This window comes from Scyliorhinus canicula, chromosome 3 (genome assembly GCF_902713615.1).
Source record: "Scyliorhinus canicula chromosome 3, sScyCan1.1, whole genome shotgun sequence".
NCBI lineage: Eukaryota > Metazoa > Chordata > Chondrichthyes > Carcharhiniformes > Scyliorhinidae > Scyliorhinus > Scyliorhinus canicula.
The window spans coordinates 38,171,786-38,191,659 of record NC_052148.1 but is presented as its reverse complement, the minus strand read 5'-3'; the positions used below and the strand labels follow the sequence as shown (position 1 = coordinate 38,191,659).

The 19,874-nt window shown below is 49.5% G+C and overlaps 1 protein-coding gene across 2 annotated transcripts in view; it reads left to right on the top strand.

Annotated features, from left to right (window-relative positions):
• Nucleotides 1-19,874, top strand: part of ctbp1 (C-terminal binding protein 1) — a 394,244-nt gene that overhangs the window by 26,288 nt on the left and 348,082 nt on the right. Inside the window, exon 2 of one of the 2 annotated variants that reach the window (XM_038793325.1) lies at nt 5,630-5,807. In XM_038793325.1, coding sequence (XP_038649253.1) covers nt 5,759-5,807 — 49 coding nt within the window. In that variant the 5' untranslated portion in view covers nt 5,630-5,758. Of the gene's footprint in view, nt 1-5,629; nt 5,808-19,874 lie in introns of those variants that run through there. The other variant, XM_038793324.1, reaches the window with a different exon arrangement.

Genomic DNA, 19,874 nt, shown 5'->3' with positions numbered 1-19,874 from the left:
CAATACGCCTACGTCGAGCACCCCGACGGCAGGCAGGATACCGTCTCCCTGCGAGACCTGGCACCCGCTGGCTCGCCCACCGACCCCGACGCTATCCCCACCAACCCCCCCCCCTCCTAACGACGCTCCCCTCCCCGCACCGACCGGCACCCCGACAGCGCCCCCCCATAGCGCCCCCTGCCCCCCAGCCGGCACCGGCACTGATCACCCTAGTCATCCCGGATACCCCCCCCCCCCCGCTCCAAGGCGGGCAAAGGCTCAGTCAATCGTTCTCCCGGATATCCCAACATCAATACCGACCGTATCCACGGCACTACCACCGGAGCAGAGAAAGTCAGCACGGACGGTCAAACCACCCGCACGACTGAACTTGTAACTCCACTTCACCCCCGACGGACTATGTGTTTTTTAAACAGGGGTGAATGTGATTAATGTTATCAGTAGCTGATATAATGGTACCTTACCTTTAATGCATTGGCCCTTTAAGACCGGGCTTGGAACCCTGGGGGACTCCGCCTCTGGCTCCACCCCCAGGAAACGGTATATAAGATAAGGCTCACTCAGGCAACATGTGATGAGCACACTTCTCGGCTGCTGTACAGTTCTCAGATGATTAAAGCCTTTGAATCATCCATCTCCTCTCCTGTGCCGTGATTGAGGGTATCTCAAAGATGAAGACATGTAAAATCGTCGGCTCCAAAGCACCCCTCCCTGATGAGCTCAACGCATTCTATGTCCGCTTTGAGCAAGAGGTCAGTGAGAGCGAGCCCTCCACCCCAGAAGCCGCAGGTGAACTTGTATCTGAGATCACCATTGCAGACATCAGAGTAGCCTTCTCGAAGGTTAACCCACGGAAAGCCACTGGCCCGGATGGGGTACCCGGACGGGCACTCAGGTCTTGCGCGGATCAGCTGGTGGGGGTATTTGCAGACATCTTCAACCTCTCTCTACAACAATCTGAGGTCCCTATCTGCTTCAAGAAGATGACCATCATCCCTGTACCAAAAAAAAGTCAAGCAGCGTGCCTTAATGACTATCGTCCAGTGGCTCTGACATTGATCATCATGAAGTGCTTCGAAAGGTTAGTCATGGCACGAATCAACTCCAGCTTCCCAGATTGCCTTGAACCACTACAGTTCGACTACCGCTGCATCAGGTCCACAGCAGACACCATCTCCATGGCCTTGCACTCTACCCTGGAACACCTAGATAACAAAGACACCTATATCAGACTCCTATTTATTGACTACAGCTCAGCCTTCAACACCATCATTCCTACAAAACTCATCTCCAAACTCCATGGCCTTGGCCTCGGCTCCTCCCTCTGCGACTGGATCCTGAAATTTCTAACACATAGACCACAACCAGTAAAGATAGGCAACAACATCTCCTCCACGATTATCCTCAACACCGGTGCCCCACAAGGCTGTGTCCTCAGCCCCCTACTACACTCCTTATACACCTATGACTGTGGCCAAATTCCCCTCCAACTCGATCTTCAAATTTGCTGATGACACCACCGTAGTGGGTTCGATTTCAAACAATAACGAGACAGAGTACAGGAATGCCATAGAGAATCTGGTGAACTGGTGCGACGACAATAATCTCTCCCTCAATGTCAACAAAATGGAGGAGATTGTCATCGACTTCAGGAAGCGTAATGGAGAACATGTCTCTGTCTACATCAATGGGAAGGAAATAGAAAGGGTCGAGAGCTTCAAGTTTTTAGGTGACTTTCTGGTTGTAAGACCAGACGGATCCTGCGGACATGGCCACCGAATCGGAGAATCCAGCCCACCGTATCTAGTTTTGGTGAAACTTTGAACAAAAAGGGCCAGGTGTGTAGAAATGAGCTGATGTAATAATAATAGTAATACTAATCTTTTAGTGTCACAAGTAAGCTTACATTAACACTGCAATAAACTTAGTGTGAAAATTCCCTTGTCGCCACACTCCGGCGCCTGTTCGGGTACACAGAGGGAGAATTCAGAATGTCCAATTCACCTAACAGCACGCCTTTTGGCACTTGTGGGATAAACCGGAGCGTCCGGGGGAAACCCACCCAGACACGGGGAGAACGTGCAGACTCCACACAGACAGTGACCCAAGCCGGGAATCGAACCCGGGTCCCTGGCGCTGTGAAGAACAGCATTAACCACTGCTGGGGTCTGTGCTCGGGGGGGTTTCATAGAATATAGAATATACAGTGCAGGTGGAGGCCATTCGGCCCATCGAGTCTGCACCAGCCCTTGGAAAGAGCACCCCACCCAAGCCCACACCTCCACCCTATCCCCGTAACCCACTGACCCCACCTTTTTTGGATATTAAGGGCACTTTAGCATGGCCAATTCACCTAACCCGCACATCTTTGGACTGTGGGAGGAAACCGGTTGATTATATTGCTGTATTTTTGTTTTTGTTGAAATTTGATGTTTAAAATTGTTAAAATTATAAATACCTCAATAAAATATTTTCTGAAAAACACCAGTGCTAACCACTGTGCTAGCGTGCCACAAAAGAGAAGTTTGACAAGTTCATTTCACAGGTCTCACACAGATATTACCTCAGCACCTTGTGGGTTAATCCTGGGTGGTACTGATCTTCTCGTAGAAGTATGTGTTTTTACATGCCAAATTGAACTGCAATGTATTTTAGCAAATCAATGGTGCACAGCAGGATCCTGCACAGACTATTTGGATTCTTCTTTTTTTTAAAAATTAAGTTAGAGTACCCAATTCTTTTTATTTTCCCAATTAAGGGGCAACGTAACGTGGCCAATCCACCGACCCTGCAAATCTTTTGGGTTGTGGGGGCGAAACCCATGCAAACACGGGGAGAATGTGCAAACTCCACACAGACAGCGACCCAGAGCCAGGATTGAACCTGGGACCTCAGCACCGTGAGGCCGCAGTGCTAACCCACTGCACCACCGTGCTGCCCTGACTATTTGGATTCTTGAGAGATCATTTGACATTGATCCATTCCAAAACTGACATATTAGCTTGATATTGGCTGGGGATGACGAGTGGTGTACCACAGGGATCTGCGTTGGGACCCCAATTATTCACATTATTCACTAATGACTTGGATGATGGCATAGAAAGTCACATGTTAGGTGCGCGGGAGGACCAGCGAACCATGTTCACATGTTTTGGGCATGCCCTGAGCTGAGGGGGTACTGGGAGGGATTTGCGGGGGTCATGTCCCAGGTGCTAAAAACAAGGGTGGTGATGAGTCCAGGGGTGGCAATTTTTGGGGTTTCGGAAGACCTGGGCGTCCAGGGGGAGAAAGAGGCCGATGTGCTGGCCTTTGCTTCCCTGATAGCCCGGCGACGAATATTATTGGCGTGGAGGGACTCAAAGCCCCCGAAGACTGAGTGGTGGCTTGCGGACATGTCGAGTTTCCTGGGGATGGAAAAAATTAAGTTCGCCTTGAGGGGATCTGTGCAGGGGTTCACCCGGAGGTGGCAACCATTTATTGACTTCTTTGCGGGAGAGTGAGCGTCAGCAGGGGGGTGGGGGGGGGGGGGGGGGGGGGGGGGGGGTAGAGTAGAGTAGGAGGGAAAATATGGCGGGTAGTACCGGTGGGAGGGGAGCGGGCTTGTGCAATATGTTACGGTGGAAGTATTGAAAGTACGTGGATGTTTGCACATTTTTGCCTTTTTTGCTTCCTTTCTGATGATGTCTGTAACTGTTTATAAAGCCAAAAACTACCTCAATAAAATTGTTTATTAAAAAAAAGAAAGTCACATGTCCAAATGATACAAAGTTATGTGGCATGGTAGGCAGCCTCGATGACAGCATAAAATTGCAAGGAGACATTAACAGACGAGATGAATGGGCAAAACTGTGGCAGATGCAATTCAATGTAAGCAAGTGTGAGGTTATCCATTTTGGACCAAGAAAGGATAGAGCAGAGTACTTTCTAAATGGAAAGGGGTTACATACAGTGGATGCTCAAAGAGACTTGGGGGTTCAAGTGGAAGGGTCCTTAAAATGCCAGGTACAAGTGCAGAAAATAATCAAAATAATGGAATGCTAGCTTTTATACCTAGAGGATTGAAATATAAAGACAGGGAAGTTATGCTGCAGTTGTACAAAACCCTGGTTAGACCTCATTTGGAGTCACTATGAGCAGTTCTGGGCACCTCACCTTATAGTTCATAGAATTTATAGTGCAGAAGGAGGCCATTCGGCCCATCAAAGCTGCACCGGCTCTTGGAAAGAGCACCCTACCCAAGGTCAACACCTCCACCCTATCCCCATAACCCAGTAACCCCACCCAACACCCAGGGCAATCTTGGTCATCAAGGGCAATTTAACATGGCCAATCCACCTAACCTGCACATCTTTGGACTGTGGGAGGAAACCGGAGCACCCGGAGGAAACCCACGCACACACGGGGAGGATGTGCAGACTCCTCACAGACTGTGACCCAAGCTGGAATCGAACCTGGGACCCTGGAGCTGTGAAGCAATTGTGCTATCCACAATGCTACCATGCTGCCTTCGGAAGGATATTTTGGTCTTGGAGGGAGTGCAACATAGATTTACAAAAATGATACCTGGATTATAGGGATTGAGTTATGAGGAGAGATTACTCAAATTAGATGTGTTTTCACAGAATTTAGTAAATTAAGGGTTGATCTGATCGAAGTATTTCAAGATATTAACAGGGAAAGCGAGGGTAGATAAAGATAAACTATTTCCACTGGCTGGAGATTCCAAAACTTGGGGCAGATTCTAAAAATTAGGGCGAAACCGGCCATGTTACGAAGAACTTGTTCACTCAAAGGGTGGTAGAGGTTTGGCACTCTCTCCCACTAACAGTGGTCGAAGCTGGATCAGTTGTCATTTTGAAATGAAAAATGAAATGAAAATGAAAATGGGGCAGCAGGGTAGCATGGTGGTTAGCATAAATGCTTCACAGCTCCAGGGTCCCAGGTTCGATTCCCGGCTGGGTCACTGTCTGTGTGGAGTCTGCACGTCCTCCCCCTGTGTGCGTGGGTTTCCTCCGGGTGCTCCGGTTTCCCCCCACAGTCCAAAGATGTGCGGGTTAGGTGGATTGGCCATGCTAAATTGCCCGTAGTGTCCTAGAAAAAGTAAGGTTAAGGGGGAGTTGTTGGGTTACGGGAATAGGGTGGATACGTGGGTTTGAGTAGGTTGATCATGGCTCGGCACAACATTGAGGGCCGAAGGGCCTGTTCTGTGCTGTACTGTTCTATATGTTCTATGCTTATTGTCACAAGTAGGCTTCAAATGAAGTTACTGTGAAAATCCCCTAGTCGCCACATTCCGGCACCTGTTCAGGGAGGCTGGTACGGGAATTAAACCCGCGCTGCTGGCCTTGTTCTGCTTGACAAGCCAGCTGGTTAGCCCACTGTGCTAAAGCAGAGATAGATTTTTGTTACGCAAAGATATTAAGGGATATGGTGAGGCCAAAGATCAGGCATGTCTCATCGAATGGTGGGACAGGCTCGAGGGGCTGAATGGCCTCCTCGTGTTGCGATGTTCCTTTATGGCACCATTTTTAAAAAAAGCAAACTTAAAATCTGAAGGATAGGTAGATCGATCAATTCTAACATTCTAAATGCAATTGGAAAATATAGTATCTGCATTTTGTTTTCTTAGGTGAGGAAGAAGCTGTTGAAACCTCTCAGTACATCATACCCACTGGATTTGTGTTTCTTTCCCTCGGAATCCTGCAGTAGAAGGTGTGGCGCCAACCTCTGACCCTTCAACCCTGTCCTCGTGTCGCTCATGGACAAACATAAAGTAAAGCGACTGCGTCTAGATCGGATGTTTGAAGGTTGGAAGCTGCAGTGATCAAAATGATAGAATTAAAATTACCTGTGCACAGAAGTAATGAGCCATTTTAAGACTTGCAATGACTGTTTGCAGCATAACTCAACAAAGTTCCTGTGTAGTTACACAGTATGAGGATGATTTTTTCACAGCGTTTGACTCTGTAAAGACAATGGTTGTGCTGCATTAGTTCAAGCGGAATCGACTGTTTAAGTTCCAATGGTTAAAAACAAGGATTTATTCTTTACAGATTCAGTAAATAATTGTCAAACATCTTAAAATGGCAATCAGCTTTTTCTGGGTTAAACCACAAGTCCCTTATTCCTGAAACTTTTGTTGTCAAAATTTCATTCATCTGAATAATTTCTGTCTCCAGAGTAGTTCTAATTCTCAACTGAGTCATTAAAAAAAAAGCTAAACCCATAAATACAAATCAATTTGGAGGATCCCAGACGCTGATGGTTAAGAATTGGGAAATGTGAATTTATCTAATGATAATGTGGATAATCTTACAGCTCATTGCAAGTCGTCCATGATTTTTTTGTTATTACGATTTGTTATTTGTTTTGTGTTTGTCGAATTATTTACCTCTTCTCCCCAGTTCTTCACCAATATTGAGTAAAGTTCCTCGGGGACTAACCCCATTTCCCTACCTTGTCGATGTGGTCATTTTACAGTTGTGAGCCTAGAAAGCCGGTAAAAGTGGTTTATTCAGACTTTGACAAGGAAAGCTGATGATAACCCAGTCGCCACTCATTCCAGCAAGAGCCACTAAAACGGCATTCAGAGGCTAGAATCCCAAATGGTGCCCCTAACCCCAGCTGGCAACATTTCGGCCAATTTTCATCATCTGACCATTGAAAATAGTTAAGTTAGTATAGACCAGGAATCAAGTTTGGTACCTTCCTGAGAAGTGCAGCCGAGTAGCATACCTGCATACTCCGAGCTACTCTTTGATCTGGTGATGACGATAAAGTGAGGCGTGTTGACCAGGACATTGGGAGAACCGTTTCTTCTTCAAAATGTTGTCTTGAAATATTTAACCTCAACCCAAATAGTTGCCGAGTCTTGAGCGAACATCATCTGCAAGGATGGCACCTCAAACAACGCAGTGCTCCGTTAGTACCATCCTGAAATGGCTATCTGAGTGCGTGTCCTCTGGTTCTGGAATGGAGCTTGAACCCACAACCTTTTCATTCCGATCATGCCGTCAGCTAATTCCAAGTTGAACAAGTGCATCATTTGATATTCCGATATGAATCCCTAATTATTGTTGTGGTAATTGAATTTTTCTGTCGGTGTTTTTGTGAGCTGTGTAGGATTTTAGTGGTCCAATACCCAGAGGTTGGTGTGTCTGTGCTTGGGATGGGATTTTCTGTGTTTACAGCAGGGTTGCAGACGTTTAGCAGTATCAGTTGTCACTTTGATTGACCAGAGGATGGTGCAGCACTAGACCTGTAATGGGAACCAACATACATGCCTTATGTGGAGGATAGACTGTCATTTAAGCTGCTGGTCTAGTGAAGCACAATTGGACTCCCTCCCTCATAGTTGTCTCAATTCTAACTTGGAGCCAGCTATTATTGTCAGATGTTAATCTATCATGAAGTCCGACCCTAAATATTTCAAAATAAATTAGAAGGTGTATGCTGCCCTCAATTTGTCACAGGTCTTCTCGTTAAGTTGCACGTAATCAGCGCTGTCCTCCAAAAATGACCACGTTTTCAGGAACAGCAGGAAACAAAATGATTTATGTTTCTGCAGTCTATTCTGCAGAAATCAAATTTTGTTAACATCCATTTTGAAAGAATTAATGGTGCAGAATACAAATAACTTGGGCACGTTTACTCTTTTGGTTCTATCGTTAAGTTTATTAACAACAGTGTGCAAATGCACTATACATTGAAACACTAGGGGCCGGATTCTCCATTTAAGAGACTAAGTGCTGACGCCGGGACTGACACGGTGGTATTCTACCACCACGGAAGAGGCGCCAGTCCCGGAGCAATTCAGGAACCGTTAATGGGCTACACCAGCATCACTGGGCCATGGAACACATAGAAGAGCAATTCCAATGAAAAGCGGTCTCCGATTCGCCCAAGGAGATATTGGCATTCAAGAGGCTGACAAGCTGCAGCCGCATATAAGCCCTCCACTCCCCACACACACTCATTGCAGCCAACAAGATAGCAGCCTGAAGAGCAGCAGTCTGGCCCGCAGATGCGGAGCTTGACACCCGGCTGGACGTTTTGGAGGAGAGGTGGGACACCCTGTTCCCCGGGGTGGTAAGGAGGCTGCCACCCGCTGCCGTACGTCGGGTCTGGGTGCAGGTTGCAGCGGCCATGAGCGTCATGGGCCCCAATGCCAGGGCCAGACAGCAAGGGCGGGGAAAAGCTGCACAGCCTCAGGGTGGCCAGGGTGAGTAGCTAGCACCATGCCCCTGGCACCAACCCTTGTCCCAATCACCTGTAACCAACCCCCCCCCCCCCCCCCCCCCCACCCCAGAGGGTGGTCGAAATCCACTCATCGGCATCTGCTTGCACCCCACCCTGCACCAGATGCCAACACCCATACCGCCTGCCATGGCTGGATGCCCGAGTCCCAAAGGCGACTAGCTGCCCACCCCTTGTGCTGCCTGCGCCCGACTGCCGAACATTGTGCATTTTCAGTATGTCCCCCCCTGCCCGCCTCCAGGAGAAAGTGGCGCACAACTGCAGGGAGAGAGAGAGAAGACCGGAGGGGTACTGCCGGGCCTGCGGCCTTTGGAGCGGCGGGCACCAGACCTGGTCGGTGGGTCCGAGAGGAGGGCAATCGCCGAGGTGTAAGTCGGCATTGGGGAACCAGAGTTGTGGTATCCTTACGGTATCCCAATACCCTTCTCGCCCCCCCCCCACCCCCCCCCCCCCCAACCCCTACACCCCCTCCCCACATCCGCCACCCCAATGGGTCAGTTAGATCATGTGCTGGAATGGCCAGCTCGCATGCAGGCATCACCTAGGTGGACGATGGAAAGTGCTCCTGTGGGCAGGAGTCAGACATTGTCAAATGATGAGCACTAGAGCGGGTGGTCATAATCCTCCATCCCAGGGAGCAGGCCTGTTGTTATTGCCAACCCAAGACTCGCACCATGTAGTCAGGCAGGTAGGAATTATGGAGGGGATTGCAGGTATGGGTGGGGGGGGACTGTCTGGTGTAGGGAAGGTGGCCATGGGAGGGGGTTATTGGCTAGGGGGTGGGATGGGATGTTTGTGCCGCCATTAGCCATGCGCCGGTCCTGCCGCACATGTTGCACCATGGTCACCAGTCCGCCCTCGAACATGTTGGGAACCGTCGAGTGTGCCAGAATGAAGGTGTCGTGCACATAGATGTGCATGATGTACATCTCGTGGTCACACACCAGCTGCACATTCATGGGAAGGACCCCCTTTCAGTTTGCAAAGACCACCCCCTCATGCGCCGGTGCACGTAGGGTGATATGCATCCTGTCGATCAACCCCTGAACCTGGGGCATCCTGGCGATGGCGATGAACCCTGTTGCCCAGACATTCTGGTGGGCTCGGTCCACATAGAACCTGACATATAGTGCGGGAGGGGTTGTGGTATGGAGGTGGGGAGTGGGAGGGGTTGGGGTGGGGGAGTTGGTGGGTTGGGGTAGAGGCATGGGGTGGCTGCAGCTATACAGCGGGTGTAGCTCTGAGCAACCAGGGGCCGCGGTGGGTGGTCAGTGAGGTGCACAGAAACCTTGCCAACCTCGGAAATGGCAGTCTGTGTCTGGGCACCTCTGACCCGGTAATCCCCCCCCCCACCCCCCTGCTGACGCTCACTCTCACGCAAAGAAGTCAATAAATGGTTGTCACCTTCGGGCGAACCCCTGTACAGATCCCCTCAAGGCGAACTTAATTTTCTCCATACCCAGGAAACTTGACATGTCCGCAAGCCACCACTCAGTCTTCGGGGGCTTTGAGTCCCTCCATGCCAATAATATTCGTCACCGGGCTATCAGGGAAGCAAAGGCCAAAACATCGGCCTCTTTCTCACCCTGGACTCCCGGGTCTTCTGAAACCCCAAAAATTGCCACCCCTGGACCCATCGCCACCCTTGTTTTTAGCACCCGGGACATGATCCCCGCAAACCCCTCCCAGTACCCCCTCAGCTTAGGGCATGCCCAAAACATGTGTACGTGGTTCGCTGATCCTCCTGCGCACCTAGCGCATTTGTCCCACCCAATTCTCCCTCACTTACTCCTTGGTATCTCCCGACAGCAGCGTAACTCCGATTATCTCGTTAGAAACTAGAGCAGTGGTTTTCAAACTTTTTCCCAGGTACAATTTTATCAACCGGCAAACTTTGCGACCGACGCCGACCATTGTGACCCATGGCGGCTGTCCTTCAGGACCCATGCTGACCAAACTTTGTGACCCATGCCAGCTGACCTACGCGACCCACGCCGGCCAACCTTTGTGACCCACGTCGGCCGACGTTCATAACCTACACCGGCCGACCTTCGTGAAATGAAAAATGAAATGAAAAATGAAAAATGTCGTGACCCATGTCGGTGACCTTCACAACCCACGCCAGCCAAACTTCGCGACCCACACCGGCTGACCGACTCGACCTATGCCAGCTGACTTTCATAACCCATGCTGGCTGACCTTCATGACCCACATCGGCTGACCTTCATAACCCATGCTGGCTAACCTTTATAACCCACGCCAGCCGACCTTTGTGGCCCACGCCGGCTGACCTTCATAACCCATACTGCTGACCATCACGACCCACTATTTTCTCTTACCTTTAATGCAACAGGTGAGAGCTGGTTGGTTATCACAATCTCACTCCAATCAGGTTCACAGAAGGAGAGAGCAATGTGCATATCGGGTGCAGAGTTCAGCCAGTTCCTTTGTGCTGTCTTCATTTTTGTGAGGATGGAATATCCAACCTTGCACATGTAGGTCGTTGTGAAGAGCAAAAGCAACAAAATGCTTGTTTTACTCAGCACTTGATACTCCTGGGAGACACTACTCCAGAATGCTGACAGCCTCATTGACTTGTAGCATGCTTTTAATGTGCTGTCGCAGGGGAGGCGCAGAAGTTCAGTGTCTTCATTTGGAATCAGCTGTAAGTTAATAATTGACTCTGGGGTCTCAAACTCAAAAGAAATTTGTACCCACCTCGTCTCTTTCAAAATCTGAAACGACTCCTCTGGAAAGTGGTGACAAAAACTGTTCACCAGTGCACCCAGAAGGCTTATCAGTCTAATGAAAATCAAGAGGTTTGTCCTCGAACTCTCCATACTTAGTCTTCAAATGCTTTTGAAGTTTTGAGGTTTTCAACTCTCATTTGCCAGTACTTCCCTGCATATGACACACATGGGCTTTGCATCCTGATTTGCATTGGCACATTGATGATATGAAGTTAGGTGGTCAGGCAGGTAGTGCTGAGGAAGTGGGGAGGCTGCAGAAGGATCTAGACAGTTTGGGAGAGTGGTGCAGGAAATGGCTGATGCATTTCAACGTGAGAAAATGTGAGGTCTTGCACTTTGGAAAAAAGAATCCAAGCATAGACTACTTTCTAAACGGTGAGAAAATTCATAATGCCAAAGTACAAAGGGATCTGGGAGTGCTAGTCGAGGATTCCCTAAAGGTAAACATGCAGGTTGAATCCGTGATTAAGAAAGCGAATGCTATGTTGTCATTTATCTCAAGAGGGTTGGAATATAAAAGCAGCGATGTGCTACTGAGCCTTTATAAGGCTCTGGTTAGGCCCCATTTGGAGTACTGTGTCCAGTTTTGGGCCCCACATCTCAGGAAGGACATACTGGCACTGGAGCGTGTCCAGCGGAGATTCACACGGATGATCCCTGGAATGGCGGGTCTAGCATATGAGGAACGGCTGGCGTTCCTGGGATTGTATTCATTGGAGTTCAGAAGGTTAAGGGGAGATCTAATAGAAACTTACAAGATAATACATGGCTTAGAAAGGATGGACGCAAAGAAACTGTTTCCGTTAGGCGAGGAGTCGAGGACCCGTGGGCACAGCCTTAGAATTAGAGGGGGTAAATTCAAAACAGAAATGCGGAGACATTTCTTCAGCCAGAGAGTGGTGGGCCTGTGGAATTCATTGCCGCAGAGTGCAGTGGAGGCCGGGACGCTAAATGGCTTCAAGGCAGAGATAGATAAATTCTTGATGTCGCGAGGAATTAAGGGCTATGGGGAGAATGCTGGGAGGTGGAGTTGAAATGCCCATCAGCCATGATTGAATGGCGGAGTGGACTCGATGGGCCGAATGGCCTTACTTCCACTCCTATGTCTTATGGTCTTATGGTCTTATGAACAAAGCCATGGGCGCAACCTCTCGGCCGCGTACTGCCCGAATTGGGGGGTCGGCAGATGCTGAGAGAGGCCACTTCCAGGAATTACCTGGTGCACCATGCCTCATGAGATCTAACAGGATCTCATGAGACGCTGCGATCTGGATCCCACCCATTCTAGGAGGAATTTGTATTTAGCAAATCTGCATATTAGAGTGAATAGCTATCATCACTCTAATATGCAACTTGCCTGATCTACCCAAGGCATTGGGATCTAACCCCTTTGCCTCGGAGATCTTAAGTGAGCGTCGTTCAGTAATGGTCCCCACAAAGGGGGAACGAGGCAGAACGGCACTTGGAGGGTACCCCAGGGGATTGGAGGCCCCGGTTATTTGCCTCTGGGCAGAGTGGTATCCTGAGAGTGCAACCAGGTGCCAGCCTGCCATTGCCATTATGCCCAAGTAGCACTCTCAGGCTGGCATTGTCTCTGTGTGAGGGACCGAGCTGGGGATGCCCTGCCTGTGGGGTGTGGGGTTGTCCCAAGGACCCCCTTGTAAGTGAGTTGAGGATTTGGGGGGGTCCAGGGGTCATGTTGAGAGATTGGGGCATCATTTAAAAATGGCATCCCGATCTCCTGCTGCACTGAGGAGTTCTGCTGAGTAGAGCTGCTCAGTGCAGGAAATGGGATTAAGCGCAGTCTCAGCACGACATTATCGCTGAGGCTCTGGATTGCAACAGAGTCCCGATAGAATGGTCCTTCTCAGCTCTACGAGCGCTGGGAAAATAGCCAACTAAAAGTGCTTGACACGGGGCTCTGTTGCAATTTGCTTAGATTGCACCCCATGCCTCAAGAAATCATCTTTATACTGCTTTGTTCCCGATTTTAGCTAATACTAGCACTGCTTTGTCCTGCCATGGACTCTCCTGCGCAGCTCTCTCCATCAGATTCAGTTGTGAGATCCTGGCCTGTTTGAGTCTCTGGCCCTCTCTTCCTTAAAACAAAATGATCCATCTTCAGTTCTTCACAGGCCTAGCATGCTTGCAGCTGGAAAATGGAGGAATCTCTCCTCCGTGATATCGCGCCAAAAGCACGGGTGTACAGGGCACATGATGTCAGCGTACATGCCGGGCACATGGCCTGCTCTTTGCCACCGCTTCTGGCTGGAAGACGTGCATTGTTCCATTTAAAAGCCGGTTACAGCAATTGGGTGCTTATCCCGCAATCTGGAATGCCATGACCAATCGCTCCATGACCCTCCTGATATCCACACGTGACCCACACGCGGGTCACAACCCACAGTTTGGAAAACCCTGAAGTTGAGGATGAAGCCTCTGTTTCTCTAATCTGTGGGGCATGATTCTCCGCTCCCCACGCCAGATGGGAGAATCATGGGAGAGCAGGGCGACTCACGACACGCCCCCCTGGCGCCACCCGCGATTCTCCCACTCCCTGCTCGGAAGAATCGCCGCTCGCCGTTTTTCACGGCGACCGCCGATTCTCCGACCCGGATGGGCCGAGCAGCCTGCCGTTCTCGACCGGTTCACGATGGCGGCAACCACACCTGGTTGCTGCCATCGTGAACATGGCGGCAAAAGCTGGTTTGAAGGTTGTAGGGGGCGGAGAGGGGAGTGAGAACCACGGCCGTGCTCGGGAGGGGACTGGCCCGCGATCGGTGCCCACCGATCGTCGGGCCGGCGTCTCAAAGGGACGCACTCTTTCCCCTCCGCCGCCCCGCAAGATCAAGCCGCCACGTTTTGCGGGACAGCGGAGGGGAAGACGGCAACCGCGCATGCTCGGGTTTGAGCCGTCGCCGTCGTGACGTCAGCCGCGCATGCGCGGGTTGGAGCCGGCCAACCTGCGCATGCGCGGCTGGCGTCACTTAGACGTGCTGGCAGCGTCATTCTCGGCGCGCCGCCTTGACGCAAGCGTCAACGCCAGGCGCCCGATAGTTACGGAGGGCCGCTCCTAGCCCCCCAGGTGGGGGTGAATAAGGTGAGAGAAGCGGCCTCCGAGGCTGTTATGAAACTCGGCCGAGTTCACGACGGCCTTCCCGATTTTTCGCGGGAGCGGAGAATTCCGCCCGTGGTGTTATATGTTGATGCATCGCTCCTGTCCCTCTCATTGAATCTATCAAATCAAACCTCTGTCAACTCCATGCAAATGTTTTTCTCTTTCCATATACGATACTCTCTTGAAGAACAATCACAATAATGCCCCTTCAGAATTCTCCATGTGCCCATTTTAAGTCGTTAGGTCCTGGCAACTATAAAAATGTGCAAAGGGGCAGTCCACCCAACATCAATTAAATCTTTCCATTCTTTGGCATGTTGTGCTGTTAGTTAATTCTGGTTTGTGAGCGTCCTCAATTTCCTTCCGTCCCTTCCCATCCCTTCCCTTCCCTTTCCTTTCCTTCCCTTTCCTTCCCTTGCTTTCCCTTCCTTTTCCTTTCCATCCTCTCTCTCTCCCTCCCTCCACCTCTCTCTCTTTCTTCCTTAGCTTTTGGCCATCTGCCCTAATTATTGCCCTAATTTCGCTCAATTACGCTCCGGTGAAGCAACCTGTGACACTTTATTATGTCAAAGGTGCTATACGAATACGAGTTGTTGTTGTTGTTGGCTGTGGATGGCGCTCTCATTTTTGCTCATTTATTTCTGTTGGTAAAGGGGGTTCACCTATTTGGATTGGTCCAAATGCAGCACTGTAAAATAATTTCTCTTGTACTGCTAACATGCATTTTAGTTGCACCAATTAATCCACTGTTAGGTGATTCCCACAGGCTATATTGTTCCAATCCTGAAGTGTTTATTGTTACATTGTCTTCCAGCCTGTGGTCAGGAACGTTGTGCTTCCATGTCAAATGTTTGAAACAATGTTAATCACAGCAGTGAGGAATTATGGAAAGCAGATTTGTGAAAGAACATTTTTGATGTAATGAAACTAACTGTGATTTACGAAAAGTGGCAACAGCCGGAGACGGAGAAAAGCCTCCGTGGGACTTCAACCAGGCCACTTTCTCCCATTCATCACCATCTGATCATTTCCTCCTTTTACCAAGAGCAGCTCACAGTTCTGTAAGCTGTTTATCTCACTTTTTTAAAAGCCTGAGGTGTAGTCCCTTTATCAAATGACGTCTGCAAATGTAAGAAAATTGTATCTCCTAAATAAATCTTGTCCACCAGCTTAAATACTTGCTGTGAAAAGAAATGTTTCAGACAAACTCATGAACTGTGACCAATTGCTTTTGCAATTAAGATGGCATCTCTTGATTCTTCTCCAGTGATAATAGTGCTGGTAAACATTTTCAGTGGCAGAAATATTAGATAAACAGATGCTTAATTCTCAGGTTTTAACTCTTGTTTTCCCGATCAGAGTTGATCTCCAAGTGCTCCAAGTACCTATTTTCTCACATTACCATTTAAAACAATTCAGAGATAATGGCTGATCTGGGTATCTTTTAGGCATTTAATTTGTTGAATTCTTCAGCATACCTCCACATAGAATCATTGAATCCCTATGGGCGGGATTCTCCGACCCCCCCACCGCCGGTTCGGAGAACTCCGGGGGATGGCGCGAATCCCGCCCCGCCGCCCCAACGCCGGCTGCTGTATTTTCCGGTGCCATTTTTCGGGCAAGGACGGGATTCATGCCACGCCAGTCGGGGGCCATTGGCAGCGGCCCCCCCTCCGGCAATTTTCCGGGCCCCGATGGGCCGAGCGGCCCTCCGTTTTTGGCCAGTCCCGCCGGTGTGGGTAACGCATGGTCCCACACGGCGGGACCTGGCAGATAAGTTGGCGGGGGCGGTCCTCGGTGGGGGACGGGGGGGGGAGGGAGGATCCTGACCCCGGCGGTGGCCTGGCCCGCGATTGGGCCCACTGATCTGCGGGCGGGCCTATTCCATTGCGGCACTTCTTCCTTCCGCGCCGGCTCCACCGTGGCCAGCGCGGAGTAGAGAACTCCCCACGCATGTGCCAAAATACACCTGCCGGTCTGCGCATGCGCGGAACCATGCTGGCCCTTTGGCGCATGCGCGAACTCGCGCCGTTCCTCCGGCTGGAGCGGCGCCAACCCCTCCGCCATCCACCTAGCCCCCAAAAGTGTGGAGAATTCCACACTTTCAGGAGTTGTTGACGGCGGAGTGGTTGGCGCCAGTTCTCCCGCCGGTGTGGGGACTTAGTCCGCAGAAGGGAGAATCCCGCTGGTTCGTGCAGAAGGAAGCTATTCGGCCCATCGAGTCTGCACCAACCCTCTGAAAGAGTACCCTACCTCAGCCCACTCCTCCACCCTATCCCCGTAAACCCGCCTAACCTTTGGACACTAAGTGGCAATTTAGCATGGCCAATCCACCTAACCTGCTACAGTGTAGCAGGACTATGGGAGGAAACTGGAGCACCCGGAGAAACTCATGCAGACACGGGAGAACATTCAACCTCCGCACGACCAGTCACCCGAGGCCGTAATTAAACCTGGGTCCCTGGAGCAGTGAAGCAGTAGTGCTAACTACAGTGCCACCGTGCCGCCCCATATTTTAATAATGCTCTCCTTTTTGTTCAGCTTTCACTTATAGAAAAAAAATTGCCAACAAAAGTAGCTAGCGGACTGTAGCATTAAGAAATTTACAAGTATCTAATACTGTTCTTTCACTCATATAAGATCTCACTCTGTATTGCGCTACTGGAATTTTTCCTCCATATGTTTGGCAGCACATCACTGTTCTCTCCCATATCCTGTATCTTCTTATGTATGTCAGTGTTACAAAGCACCACCTCATTTTTCACCAACTTGGATATCATTCCACCATGGTCAACCAGTAAGCGATGACACCAAAGTTATAAGATCAATGTCAAAACCTTGAATTATTTTCCAGTGATTGACTTGTACGTACAGTTCTTGTTAAGCAATTGTTTAGACTTTCAGACTCATTCCAAACTAAGCATAGGGACTTGATGCAAGTGTTTTTTTAAATGGAATGTGGTCATCCTTTATGCATAGATTTTGCATGTGCTGCAGCTTTATATTGCCTGCAATATAAATGGATCATATCTGGTGGCATATATACTATAGTTTGATTGGATTTTCAAGTAGAAAGCTAGCTTCAGTAATGATCGGACAGTTTATGTTCAGAGGCTGTGCAAACAGCAAGGCAAAGTGCTTGGGTCCCACCCGACAGAGTTGGACACATGTCAGGCCCAAACTTCATATATAATTCAGGTCTGACACTGTCGGATAACTGCTCTGTTTATTAACTAGCCTCCACTTGTAAGTACGCAAGTATGCTATCTGAGCAGCCACATAGACTCCACCTGTGGCATTTAGGGGGAAATGGTGGCATACTGGCAAGGCCAGTAGGCGGCATGATAGCACAGTGGTTAGTACTGTGGCTTCACAGCGCCAGGGACCCAGGTTCCATTCCCATCTTGGGTCCCTGTCTGTGTGGAGTCTGTAGGTTCTCCCTGTGTCTGCTTCCGTTTCCTCCAGGTGACCCAGTTTCCTCCCACAAGTCCCGAAAGATGTGCTTGTTCGGTGAATTGGACATTCTGAATTCTCCCTCCCGAACAGGCGCCGGAATGTGGTGACTAGGAGCTTTTCACAGTAACTTTATCGCAGTGTTAATGTAATGGGGAAAACAGTTGCAGCCAGAGCAGTGGCACCATGGCTCACTCTGATGTTAAGCAGGGAGGGACAAAGCGCAGAAGAGCAATAATCATAGGGGATTCTATAGTCAGGGGCACAGACAGGCGCTTCTGTGGACGTGAAAGAAACTCCAGATTGGTATGTTGCCTCCCTGGTGCCAGGGTCCAGGATGTCTCAGAATGGGTAGCAGGCATCCTTAAAGGGAAACAGGCAGAGGTCGTGGTACATATTGGTACGAACGACATAGGCAGGAAGGGGGATGAAGTCCTGCAGCAGGAGTTCAGGGAGCTAGGCAGAAAGTTAAAAGACAGGACCTCCAGGGTTGTAACCTCGGGATTACTCCCTTTGTCACGTGCCAGTGAGGCTAGAAATAGGAAGATAGATCAGCTAAACACGTGGCTAAACAGCTGGCGTAGGAGGGAGGGTTTCAGTTATCTGGACCACTGGGAGCTGTTCCGGGGCAGGTGTGACCTGTATAAGAAGGACGGGTTGCATCTAAACTGGAGATACATAAATATCCTGGCCGCGAGGTTTGCTAGTGTCACACGGGAGGGTTTAAACTAGTATGGCAGGGGGGTGGTATCAGAGCAATAGGTCAGAAGGTGAAAAAATTGAAGGAGAGCTAGGGAATAGGGCCAGTATGGCTCTGAGGAAGAGGACACCTCAGAGGGCAGCGAAGCTATATGTTGGGGGTTTACTACAGGCCTCCCAAGAGCCAGCGGGTGATAGAGGAGCAGATTGGTAGACAGATTTTGGAAAGGATTAAAAGAAACAGGGTTGTAGTGATGGGAGACTTTAACTTCCCCAATATTGACTGGGACTCACTTAGTGCTAGGGGCTTGGACGGGGTAGAGTTTGTAAGGAGCATCCAGGAGGGCTTCTTAAAACAATATGTAGATAGTCCAACGAGGGAAGGGGCTGTACTGGACCTGGTATTGGGGAATGAGCCCGGCCAGGTGGTAGAAGTTTCAGTACGGGAGCATTTCGGGAACAGTGACCACAATTCAGTAAGTTTTAAAGTGCTGGTGGACAAGGATAAGAGTGGTCCTAGGATGAATGTACTAAATTGGGAGAAGACTAATTATAACAATATTAGGCGGGAATTGAAGAACATAGATTGGGGACGGACGTTTGAGGGTAAATCAACATCTGACATGTGGGAGGCTTTCAAATGTCAGTTTAAAGGAATTCAGGACCGGCATGTTCCTGTGAGGAAGAAGAATAAATACTGCAAATTTCGGGATCCTTGGAGAACGAGAGATATTGTGGGCCTCGTCAAAAAGAAAAAGGAGCCATTTGTCAGGGCTGGAAGGCTGGGAACAGATGAAGCCTGTGTGGAATATAAGGAAAGTAGGAAGGAGCTTAAGCAAGGAGTCAGGAGGGCTAAAAGGGGTCACGAAAAGTTATTGGCAAATAGGGTTAAGGAAAATCCCAAGGCTTTTTACGCGTACATAAAAAGCAAGAGGGTAGCCAGGGAATGGGTTGGCCCACTGAAGGACACGGGAGGGAATCTATGTGTGGAGCCAGAGGAAATGGAGGAGGTACTAAATGAATACTTTGTATCAGTATTCACCAAAGAGAAGGAATTGATGGATGTTGAGTCTGGAGAAGGGTGTGTAGGTAGCCTGGTTCACATTGAGATCCAAAAAGACGAGGTGTCGGGCATCTTGAAAAATATTAAGGTGGATAAGTCCCCAGGGCCTGATGGGATCTACCCCAGAATACTGAAGGAGGCAAGAGAGGAAATTGCTGAGGCCTTGACAGAAATCTTTGGCTCCTCACTGTCTTCAGGTGATGTCCCGGAGGACTGGAGAATAGCCAATGTTGTTCCTTTGTTTAAGAAGGGTAACAAGGATAATCCAGGGAACTGCAGGCTGGTGAGACTTACGTCAGTGATAGAGAAATTACTGGAGTGAATTCTTCGAGACAGGATCTACTCCCATTTGGAAGCAAGTGGTTGTATTAGCGAGAGGGAGCATAGTTTTGTGAAGGGGAGGTCATGTCTCACTAACTTGATAGAGTTTTTCGAGGAGGTCACAAAGATGATTGATGCAGGTAGGGCAGTGGATTTTGTCTCTATGGACTTCAGTAAGGCCTTTGACAAGGTCCTTCATCGCAGATTGGTACAA